Source organism: Centropristis striata, chromosome 9 (assembly GCF_030273125.1).
Source record: "Centropristis striata isolate RG_2023a ecotype Rhode Island chromosome 9, C.striata_1.0, whole genome shotgun sequence".
Classification (NCBI taxonomy): domain Eukaryota; kingdom Metazoa; phylum Chordata; class Actinopteri; order Perciformes; family Serranidae; genus Centropristis; species Centropristis striata.
The window spans coordinates 17,484,346-17,496,588 of NC_081525.1; the positions used below are offsets into that span (position 1 = coordinate 17,484,346).

A 12,243-nucleotide genomic window follows, 5' to 3' on the forward strand; every position below is an offset into this window, starting at 1 on the left:
TTAATGAATCATGGATTAATTATTCCCATCGAAACCCACAACATAAGTACACGTCTATGCCTTTTAGGAATTTGGAAGGTCTAACCCTAACCTCAAGTCACAGCTTACACCAAACCTTCATTAGAACCCAGCTTTGGTCCACTCTCCCTGACAAAAAAACACACACACACACACACAAACTCTAGGTAAGTGCATCAGTTAAACACATAACACAGAAGGCGTCAGTCTTTTTTCGTTTGTATTTATTAACAGAAATGTATTAACATTTAATATGCAGGAATGAGACCTTCTGTGAATACATGGCACAATCATATTATATACATTCTTAAAGGAGACAGTGCACAAAGATGGTGGAGGGAGGGGAAAATATGGGAATCTTAAAATGACCCTTCAGTGGGCTCTGACTGATGTGAGCCGAGTGAGAAACACTGACTTTTTTTTAAGTTAAAAATGTTGTTTTTTTTATAAAGAAACATGGCTGTTACCAAGAAACAAAAAGTAATACTACCGTTTGTGTCGTACATCAATTTCTATATACAAACTAGGGACAGGTAATTCACACAAACCAGAGGGAGAAATCTACCACAGTGCTAGGCTGGAGCCTTTTTAATTATTTTTTTTACTGTAACAATATACATAATTCTCATGTAACACAACAATTACATGTGCAGCTGATCACCTCACTTTATTTTAAAGAAACTAAATTAGAGCAAACCTGCTGTTTGTTCCTCTCTTTAGCTTACAATGCTTTTAAAGCTCATTGCACATTTTTCCCCACAGACGTTTGTGTCTTAGTAGAATGCCTGTATGAATGTGTGTATTAATAGGCGAGATTAATGCAGTCTCTCTGTGGCAGCTCCTCCTCCGTGTCCGAGTTCAGTGTCCTGTTAAGTAGTCCTGGGTGGAGTCCGAAGCGAAGGAGTCGGCGTCCTCGTTGTCGGAGTCTTCGCTGCTGTCGTCAGCGGCGGGCTCTCCGGACAGCGCTATGCGGGCGTAGTCGTCGGTGTCGATGGACTTGCAGAAGTGAATGGCGTATTTCAGTTTCTCCTCTAGCACCTGTTTACACGAGTACCTGGGCAGCTTCAGCAGGAAGAAACATGTGTAGGACTCTGGCAGGAAGTGGTCAGGGGGGTTGTACTTATCCAGCACCTGGGGACGGAGAAGACGGTAGAGGTGTGAATCAGCAGAGGCCCCAAAATACGATTTTATCACAATACTTGAGTCACGATTTAACAGTTTAACTGCATTTTGTGTCCACAAAATTAAATTCAATCAAGGATTGTTTTGTCAAATAAGATAAAATTCTCAGTTCAGAATCTGGAGGCAGCCATGTATGTGAAGAGGAGACTTCCGGGAACCCAGAGAGCCTATTTTCATTGAGATAGCATGACATTAGAGGTCACATGACCGCTTTGAAAATCACCATGAAACATCCTGAAACATGAAAAATAGCCCTACTTTGCAGCTTTACTTACTTCCTGACACCATATCCTGCCTATAGATTCCTTAGATCTTCTCTCTTCATATGGCGGCCATGAATTGATACAATATTGCCACGCAAAATATCGCAATACTATGCTGTATCGATCCCCCCCCCCCCCCCGCCCACCTCTAGAAGACTGCGATCTTAGGCTTCCAAATTAGATCAATATAAAGCTGGATTTAAACTTCTGTACTTAGCGGCTGCTTTGCACATGAGGTGGCTACATATGCACCATACTGTGAGACTCATGTTAACCCTTTGCACGCACTATAAATCCAGCTTTAGGGTCTAATGTCTACACAACAAATCACATTGAAAAGGATTACTTTTTATAATTTTGGGAACTGTACTTAATCTTCTTTTCTAACTCTCTGAAAAAGAAAGTGAATGTGTATCCATAAATATAACACTACAGTCAGCAGTCAGTTAGCTTGGCTTAGCATAAAGGCAGGAAACAGTTGGCAGCCTGGCTAAGGGTTGTTCACAACAGCTAATATCCAAGAAAGAAGGAAAACTTCTCAGAAAAGGCCAAAATGTAGAATGTGACAACAGACCGACACAGCAAGCAGTGTTGCCAACTTGGCGACATCGACTATTCAGACCCCTCTAGTGACTGTTTTTTAAAAAAAAAGACTATCGACAAACTTTGTGACTTTTTCTGGTGTTATTGGAGACTTTTAGAGACTTGTTCCTACTCTTCTAAACAAGTATTAGGCGCCGTCCTAAAGCACTCACAATCGGCCCAGTCCTCCCGTAGCAGCCTCTCACAGCTGCAGATAGAGCAGATGTTAACCCCTCAGCGTCCAGTCTGCAAATGGATCTTGCATGCGCGAAGACACTACCTCAACCGTATCCAATCAGCGTCGACTAGTTAGCAGCGGGTCAGAAAGTACCTACCCGAGGCAGGCACTTTCTGAGCTGCTACATGAGCAGCTAATTGGTGAAGTTGGGCGGATCATGGGCAGATTCTCTCTCCCAAGCCACACCCATAGCATAGGAAAAGTACCTAATGGAAACGCCCCTTTAGTCTGCAAGTTTGAATCATTGAGCTAGCTGGTGTTAGGCTGCTTTGTTGATTCATAGCACACGCTAGTAACACGGTAGGCTAGTAAGACATCAGTGTGTTGCTGGCCAATCCAGTGAATCAGGAGAAAAGCAGACAAGTTTCTCAGTAACCGTAGGCCTTTTCAAATAATTAAAAGCTTTTTAACACTGTAAGACCAGATTTCCACTTCTTACCTGCACAACAAAATCCCGCCCACGGAAATCAGCGATGGTGCGCGGCAGACGTGTGCGCCCCCAGACAAACCTCAGGAATAAAGACCTCTCTGTGTTGGAGAAGGACTCCATCACTTCCCAGAACCACTGGATGAGCGAAGATGTCGGCTCCACTCCCTTGTAAGTGGCCACTGACTTCAGCAGGTGGAGGGGGATGTCCGGGCTTCCGCACACCTGAAGGAGAGGAAACATTTAACGCCAAAGCAGCACACGGCCAGAAGACAGAGAGGCAGTGTCACCACCTTTAAACTGCACTTACCATAGTTTCCAGTTCGTAACCGGTGAAAAGCGACAGCAAGGGAACGGGAACTACTCGAGCCATTCCCTCGCGCACGGCAGAGACCTGCTCGTCGAACTCATGGAGCCTGAAGGGTGGAGAGAAAAACAGTTAAAAGTTGAACACAAACACATACTGGAAAGTTTACATTTTGTTAATTCAGCAACTCTTCTAACCTGTAATTAATTGCCAGGCGCACATATTCTGCGCGGTTCTCCAGGGTGATGTGCGAGTACTTTGAGCTGAGCTGGATGTCCTGGCCGCTGGCGTTGGGCACTGTGAAGGGCAGGGTCATGGCCTCAAACTCCTCGGCTGTGGCCTCGTTGTCCCGGATGTACATCAAGCCCGGAATAAAATCCTTATCAACCTGGGAGGTACACACAGCAGATCAAAGCTTACAGGTGCATCTCCATTAATTAGAATATCATAGAAAAATGTATTTATGTCAGCAATTCAATTCAAAAAGTGGAAATAACACATTGTATAGATCCATTACACACAGAATCAAACATTTCATGTCGTAATGTATTTAATTTCTTCTAATTATAATGATTATGGCTTAGATATAACGAAGACCTAAAATTCAGTGTCTCAAAATGTTAATATTACAAAAGACCAATTTTAAAAAGTATGTTTAATATGGAAATGTTGGCCTCTGAAAAATATGTCCATCTACAGTCATGGGAAAAATTAGACCATTTTTTTCCTTCAATTTCTTGTTCATTTTAATGCCTGGTACAACTAAAGGTACATTTGTTTGGTCATTATCAAGAAAAACATGGAAATGGCTAGATATCAGCTCTTAAATTAAACTCTTATGAGCCATTTTTGTTATCATTATATTTGTCCAAACAAATGTACATTTAGTTGTACCAGGCATTAAAATGAACAAGATATTAGAGAAACAATGAGAATGAAACAAAGTCTAATATTTTTTTCCATGACTGTATATGCACTCAATACTTGGTTGGGGCTATTGAAGTACTGGAAATGGACTTTTCCATGATATTCTAATGTATTGAGATGCACCTGTAGTATTACATCCACTGGTCTCTCAAAGGGATAGTTCGGATTGGCGCAGTGAAAATATTTTAAATATAGAGTACACTTAAACTGATATTGAGGCTAAAATACATTAAATTGCTTAGCTTCCGTGCCCGCTTCTCCAAACTGGGGGCATGCCGAACACCATCTACTGCAGGTAATAAGTACTTCATACATGCTCCTAATAAACCTGACACATCCCTTTAATAACCTATAATTTCTGTGTGTATATTTGTACGTGAGTGCACTCGTGCCCTCGTTGCTCACACCACAATTCCCGTGAGCGCCACACTCCTCCTTGAGTCTTATGCTGGATTCATTTCCCATCTAACCTTTTCGAATATCTCAAGGGCAAAACTGCAAAACAAGAGCAGCTTTGTGGAGGAAAAGAGCCTTTTTCCCCACTGCAGTATTCTCTCAATGACGGTTCAGGAGCTCATGATCACAGCGTGAGGGCAGGAGTGGACTCATGGCATCGTTTGGAAAACAATAGCAGAGATTGTGGCTCATGACTTCAACTAAAATTAAAATTCTCATACTAAGAGCAGGTAGAGTGCGTGTTTCTTACTGTACAACTCAGGGGAGCACGGGAGCGGCTAGGCTTAAGCTCTAATCTGAGGAGGAATGTATAGATATGCGTTCTTCTGGCAGATCATGAGGTTTTGAAATGTTATATAACGTCTGACATAAAGAGGCATAACTACTTGTAACTAGAGGTCCTAGTTGAGAAGAGGCCATGGTACTTAAAGGGTACATAGCTTAAAGTAATGTACGACACTGAAGATGCTCATCATTAAACAATGAGTCTCATGCAATTTTACAAGTGTAGAAGTCAGATTTTTAACAAACTTGCTGCAAATTGCTAGTTTCAACCTGATGAATGCCACCTGTTAATGAGTAGGGGCTCATTTGTGTGATTAGATCATTAGCTAAATTGCTTTGTGAGGTTATCTTTCCACCCGGTTTGTGGTTTAATTCAAAATAAGTAAAAGAATAATGTTACACTGTCTGATGAGACGTCGTTGACAAAGAGCTGCTCCGTAATGTAACACGAATAAAAACGGGATGGTTTGACATGAAATTTACTGCTAAAAAAACCAACCCCTATCTGTTAAAGCAAAAAGAAAAGAGTTGATCTTGGGTCTCGGTTGACACAACAAGAGAACCATTTAAGTAACCTGAGCATGGAAAGCTAGCTTGGAGTCCCAAATTGACACCTAGATTACAAGCTTAACATTATTATATAAAGCCCCCAGACAGGACGAGAAACCGTTAATAATGCAAGTCCTGGGGCCAGTAATTATAATGATCTCCAATTTTAGAGTTATTAAGCTGTTGGAACATTCCAGAAATTAAATTCTAATATCAAGTAAGAGCAAGCATGCAAGGCGAGGTACCAGGATTTATCAAACATACGGTTGCATATCATCCACAAACAAGAGAAGTCCATATTATGTGACAAGTATAGGTAAAGCAGAGGATGTTCCTCAATAATTTAACACTGTTTGGTTACAACTCTCGGTGATTGAATTACATTTATCTTAGCCATTTACAAATGCAGTCCATTTACCATTCAAGTTCGAGAATTTTTCCAGTCATAGCGACCACTCAAAGTGCTTTTACACTACAGGGCAGCATTCACTCATTCACCCACACATTCATACACTGGTGGCTGAGGCTGCCGGGCAATGTGCCACCTGCTCATCTTGCCCAAGGACACTCCAACATGTAGACTGCCCTTCGGATCAGTTGCCGCACCAAATGTAAAGTTACAACTGTTCTTCTATCAAGTGTTACACATAGTAGAGGTGGGAATCACCAGAGGCATATACAATATATTTTCGGTTTAACTGCATTGTGTCCACAAAATTTAATTCAATCGACAATTGTTTTGTCAAATAAGAGAAAATTCTCAGTCTATTCATCTCACTTCAGTCTTTTTATTTCTCCACAATGAGAGTCAAACCCACAGACTGACCAACAAAGTATTCAGTCAAACTGAACTGATGTCTGCTTATGACAAAACAAAATGTTTATATTTATGTTTGCATATGATACAGTTTGTATAAATCACCCCCAATTTCTAGTTACTTCCCATAAATTTCCATAATTCCCATGGAAAGTTTCTGGAAATGTTCTGCCCCTTTGCAACCCTAGTTACACATCGTCATCCCGGGAATGATAGGAAATGTGTTTTGGATGAACAGAGATCTTCCCACCATTTTTTTTTCTTTTTTTTGTGCTTGGGGGTAACAATACCTAACTTGGGAGTTACAGTTACAGGTATTTGACCTTGATAACAAAAACTGTATGCAACTGATAACAAACAGCAGTTAATGCAGATGTAATCTGGATTATTTTAAAATCAATCCTGTTAACCTGCATCTTTCTTTGGAACTTTTCCCCCCATAGGCCTTGCAAAATAATTATAATTATCCATTTATTTCCTCAACATTTTAATGCTGTTTTTATGATACCACTTTCAACTCGATGACAATAAAGTAAATAAACAGCCTTTTGACTTTTTGGGTTGGTTTACATTCACTTTAGACAGTTAAAATGTTTTTTTTGTCTGGACAGGATCAAAGATCTGAAGCCTTGCCAGGTGCTACAAATTCAAAACCATTACAAACTGAAAAGACTTCACACAGTCACTTATGCCTGATGAATCTTATTGACTAATCAGTCTAATGTCTAAAACATTAAGGCGATTTGTGTGTACAGTACAAGTGGTTCTTGCATTGAAAAGTGAGACTGAATCAATCATCATCATCATTGTGTAGAACACACACTGAGAGCCCCGTTGTGTAGAGAGAAGCCAGGCTGTGTACCTACCTCACTGAGGTCAGCAATGGTCAGGTTCATGCCTGCCAGCTGTTTCCATACCGGCTCTGCCAGATTCAGACTAAGAGGGCTTCCTGTCCGGATTGCAATGCCTAGGAGCACTCCTGCAGACACAGCAAGGCCACACATCAAACAGTAACAATCATCTGACACTCTGCTGAATGTTTGCAGGAAAAAAAGGCAGAAATATCCAGAATAAACGAAGCATGCTCAACAGTTGAGGCCAGGTGTTATCAGCGCAATGCACATGAAGCTTTTGTACATTTTTAAATAAACATGCATATTTTCAGGTTTTTGTTTATCTAGGATTAACACCCCTGAAGACCTGACTGGGAGATTAACTGGATTATACCTAGGAAGCGGAACATGCTCATGTGAAGAGGGGACTTGGCCACAGGGTTGAGCAGGAAACAGTCCCTGTTGGCGCCCGACTCGTCGCGGCCGTTAGGGGTGACTATGAGCAGCGGGGTCAGAGCGTTCTGCAGCTCCTCGCACATCTCGGCGATGGACTCACTGTAACCTCCACCACAGTCGTCCACAGACTCCCCTGAGAGAGAGAGAGAGAGGAAAAAAAAAAAAAAAGAAAAAAAGAAGAGTATTTTAAAGGGTGAGGAAATGCACACAGTACTGATTTCTGATAATTATAAATATAATATGAACATTGCTGTATTATAATGTCAACAAAATATGACATAGGTGTTAGGGATAGCGTTTGAAAGAAACCTGCCAACTCGAGCATGTATAACGTTAACGATCAGTTAATCGATCAATTGCTATGTTTGTACATGGGCAAAATAAAAGATTTTACACACACGCGTGCGCGAAAGCCTGTTTTGATAACGGACACACTTATTTTGAAAGGACGAAAAGAGACTTCCTGACGATCGTAAAACTAACTCAAGTGAGATGATACTGTAAAGATAACGTCAAGGAGTTCAATGTTTTAGCCCCGGAAGAGGCATGAGGTTAGTTTTCACAGTAATCTTGCATATTTAAGTGTGTTTTGTGTTTAAATAAGTTTTGGATAAAATAAACCTAGTAATTCATGCTACAAGGTTGAATTAGCTGCAAGGTTTGATACAGTAAGCTAGTTTTGCTCAAATAAATCCTCTTGTATTTCTATGTGTTTTATAATGTTATTGCAACTTTCAGTTTGCAAACTGGAGCTTTATACAACTTAATTCTCAACTGAACGCTTGGCCATGTTTCAGTTCAGTGAGTACAGACACACAGTCAGATAAAATTTAAAAATACACAGATCAATTAAAAATTCCATGTGATTGACCAAATTCTTAACGACCATTAATCGATCGCTTAATTATGCCCATCCCTAACAGAGTTGTGTACTTTGTTACTTTTTTTTTTTTCTTTCACCAGACCAGCTGCTAGCAGCCCGTTACCTACATACCAAACAGCATAGGAGAAACACATTTATGTGAAACTGCTTTTCCAGTCTTTTTACCAGTTTAATCACCGGGTCCATTGATTTAGAAAGGAGGAGACCACTGCAGATAATTTTGCTACAAGTTAAAAAGTCAATAGAGAAACAAGCTGAAACATTCGCAGCCCCATTGTGATCCATATGGTGACGTACCAAACAGTGTTTGATAAATACAGATTTTTAGGGGGAAACTGCCTTATTTGGTCTGTTAGTTTGGAGAGGATTTTTTGGAGATTTTTGCTGGTAAAAAACTTCTGAACAATTAACACTGGAAGAATCCTTACTGTGAGAAACTCTTTTGATTAAGTTAAATTTGAGAGAAAATTACATATGGCCTGTTTAAACATGACTTCTAAAATACATCAGACATTTGGGCAGGACAGTGTAACACCTACCCACAAATTTGACCTTCCACACTCGATGAGGGAGCAGCAGGCTGTCAGGGCTGAATGAACTCATTTTGGCACACATCTGACCAAACACAGACTTGGTCCCGTCAGGACCTGCCAGGCCCCCTTTGCTGCGGGATCGCTTCACCTGCAGGGCGAAGAAATCATGATTTGTTTCTATTCTGTGCTTAATAACTTCCTTCCAGCTAGAGAAGAAGTACTGATGGGAATGAATTCCTGGATATGACAGCTCTCTGCACCACAGAGACAACCGGAACTTCATGAAAGGGGTGTGTGTGTGTGTGTGTGAGAGAGAATGTGAGTGTGAGTGTGTGTGTGTGTGAGTGTGAGGCAGTGGCCCGAACTGAAACTATGTGGAGTAAAGTCTAAAACTCAGTCCAGGAACCCCTGCAGACAGGCTGGGGCACAGATCACACACACACACACACACACACAGCACAGAGAAATCCCCTTATGAAAGACATCACATGTAATGTTCAGGAGCCAGACGGGAACTTGGGCTCACAGTCAGAGTGAGAGGAGGAGGAAACTACAGTAAGACTGAGACTTACAAAAAGATAAAAGTGACTGTGAAACAAATTATGAGCAGGTGACTGAAAAATATTTGCATGCATGTCCTGCAGTACCTGTATCCTGTTGAGCTCCACCACAGGTCCGTGCTGTCTGTCCCTCACCATCGTGGCTTGAACCACCTTCCTGAAAGCCGCTTCCTGTTCACAGAAAAATAAATGTTTTAAGCAGACAAATAAGATATTTTTCCAGATATACCTGCTTCAGAGAGTAACCCCTTTCATTTAACATTTACGGCTCTGTAATGTCTTGCCTGCACTATGAAAGCGCCAGAAGTGGGATGCCATCAAGTGATCCCACCAATTTTCAACCTCCAGAGGTAGTCACAAAGGCGGAAAATTGGTGGGACCACTATGAAACGACCATCCCATCAAGGCGGAATATTTGACGTCGTGCGTGACGTCTAACACACACCTCCCACTTGGTCAGACAGTCATCCTCCGTTCTGCAGCTCCACAACTGCGGCCGCCGTCACTAACTGTACAGTTAGCATGCCGGTTTGTTTACAATATGCAGCGGATGCTGTTAACACAGTGTCAGGTGCCTATTGTAAACAAACGGAGGTTGCTAAGTGAACACACACTGCTGCAGCACATACACACTGTACTGCTACAGAGCTAACTGTGCAGGTCAGCTGCTGCTCTGTTTCGCGTCACTATCGTCTCCTCCCACTATCGTCTCCTCCCACTATCGTCTCCTCCCACTATCTTCCCTCCTCGTCTCCCGACGCAGGACTGCATTTTGAAAGGGCACAAATATCACGCCTTCGCTGGATCACTATGAACCCCCTAAGGCAAAAAGCCGACACAGATCTTTCCGGCAATATAGCGGGACATTTGCGGGACCGCACTATGAAAGGGGCTACAGATTCTTTTAAGGTGGAAAAGTATGGATGTCCCTACATCTGCACTGAGGTTAGTTTAACCAAGGCAAGCACACCATTACTCATAACCAATGTGGCCAGAGATTTGGCGAAATACAGGAAAGTGACGAGGCTGGAATAAATGACTGAAATGGACTGAAATAAAGAAAAAACAACAAGCACCTTTAAAAAAAAAAAAAAAACATAGCTTTTATCAACCCCTTCCACTCCACCACTAGGGAATCTGAAATTCATCTTCATAATTTGAGCTTTCATGTGATGTACATATTTATGACTAGTAGTTTTTCTAGTCATAAATCTGTTATAATAAATGGGTTTGATAAGGTGCCTATTTAAATGTTAAAAGTTTAGAGTGTACAAGGGCCTCAAACATTATGATTGAAGTATATAATGTCCATCAAGGATCCATGCTGTGATTTGGTATCAAAAACTATTGAAATTTTGGAGATTCCTACCACAAATTGCATTTTTCAGGACCCAAAGAACCCATTTTAATTTAAATGTCTTGTGGTCAAGGCACGCTTTCGAAAACGGGCGCGCCAGTTTTTCCCTCACTAAAATTTTGCCTAAATTTACTGCGTTATTTCAATCCTTTCCCAACAAGATGTCAGTAACTTCTAACCTACGCCAGTAGGGTTAATGCTGAGTCTACAGCCTCTGAAAAAAAAAAAAAAAAAAGGGTCAATGACACAGGCGTCCTTCAAGGAGTTGAAGAGGTTAATATATTATTATTATTGTAGTATTTATTTTCTCTCTTTTTCTTTTGCCCCTGAACATTTAACAGGGTTTATAATTATAGAAACACAATATATTATGTCAGTGTATGTGTGTCTACATACTAAAACTAATAAATATAAGGTTTATTAAAAACCTTTTTTTTGGCAGAGCAGACTAAGTTTTCAGAGTATTTTTCAAGGATTCTCACCTTGCCCTGGGAGATGAGGATGCCCCTGAGTGTGTCAAAGCCCACCGAGGGTCCGTGACCCGTCTGACCCAGTCGACCCTCCAGGTCAAACATGGGTATACACGGGCAGAAGAGCTCGGAGATGTGATGCAGCAGCAGCAGCCTGTTCCTCAGAGCCATGATGGGGATCTCCTGCAGGTGGTTGTACTCCATAGGAACCTTTAACACACCACACAGAAAGTCAGTCAGATATTTGAGTGCATGATTGGCATTTCCAAGTGTGCTAATCTTTACTGCCATCTACTGGAGCAGAGTGAAGTCGTTCTCCAACTTAGAAGGAAAGGCAGTTTAAGAACATTACCTGTGCAGGCAGTTTCCCAGCATTGGTGGGCTTGCTGGTGGACCAGGCGAGTGTGTGAGCAGAACCACAGGCCACCCTGTTGATCTTCTTCCCCTGCAGTGCAGCCACCAGCCGTGGCCTCTGGATGGCATTAGTGGTCCCGTCTCCAAGTTGGCCCTCATCATTGTCCCCCCATGTGTACACTTCTCCTGAGCCAAACACAACAATAAAGCCTTTCTGTGAAGCTGCAATCCAGCGTGATTTACTGTCGGGAGTCAATGACACCAACTGGCAAGTTTGCAAAGAGAACTCCCAAAATAAACTGGTCTGAAATAAACCGACAAATACACGAGAACATGTACAAATAGGATGATCAAGCATAAAATCCTACCATCCTCTGTGCAGCACACACAGTGGAGTGACCCTGTGGCGATGGCGATGACCTTCTTTCCTTGCAGCCCCTGAACCTGTCGGGGTCTTCGAACGTGGTCGTCGGAGCCGTGGCCCAGCCGATGATAGTCCCCTTTCCCCCTAAGAACAACATAATACATAAAGCATGCACAACGGAGCAATTTCATCTCTAGCTAAACAGTGATACAAGCCGCTGCGACAGATGTTGAGCTGTACGTACCATGTGTACACGGCCCCAGACTTCGTAAGGGCCACAGAAAACTGAGAGCCACACTCCACTTTGACCACCCCGAGGCCGGTGAGGGAGTCAATCTGAAAACAAGAGATATAATTTGATGGACCATTATGAAAAAACACT

The 12,243-nt window shown here is 41.9% G+C and overlaps 1 protein-coding gene across 1 annotated transcript in view; it reads right to left on the bottom strand.

Moving 5' to 3' along the window:
• Positions 1–468: 468 nt before the first annotated feature.
• herc2 (HECT and RLD domain containing E3 ubiquitin protein ligase 2) overlaps positions 469–12,243 on the bottom strand; it is a 70,328-nt gene continuing 58,553 nt past the window's right edge. Inside the window, exons 80-91 of the mRNA XM_059340641.1 lie at positions 12,106–12,197; positions 11,866–12,005; positions 11,496–11,683; positions 11,156–11,353; positions 9,404–9,487; positions 8,763–8,904; positions 7,279–7,473; positions 6,918–7,030; positions 3,215–3,405; positions 3,021–3,126; positions 2,723–2,935; positions 469–1,149 (exon numbers count right to left, since the gene is read on the bottom strand). Coding sequence (XP_059196624.1) covers positions 877–1,149; positions 2,723–2,935; positions 3,021–3,126; positions 3,215–3,405; positions 6,918–7,030; positions 7,279–7,473; positions 8,763–8,904; positions 9,404–9,487; positions 11,156–11,353; positions 11,496–11,683; positions 11,866–12,005; positions 12,106–12,197 — 1,935 coding nt within the window. The 3' untranslated portion in view covers positions 469–876. The remainder of the gene's footprint in view (positions 1,150–2,722; positions 2,936–3,020; positions 3,127–3,214; positions 3,406–6,917; positions 7,031–7,278; positions 7,474–8,762; positions 8,905–9,403; positions 9,488–11,155; positions 11,354–11,495; positions 11,684–11,865; positions 12,006–12,105; positions 12,198–12,243) is intronic.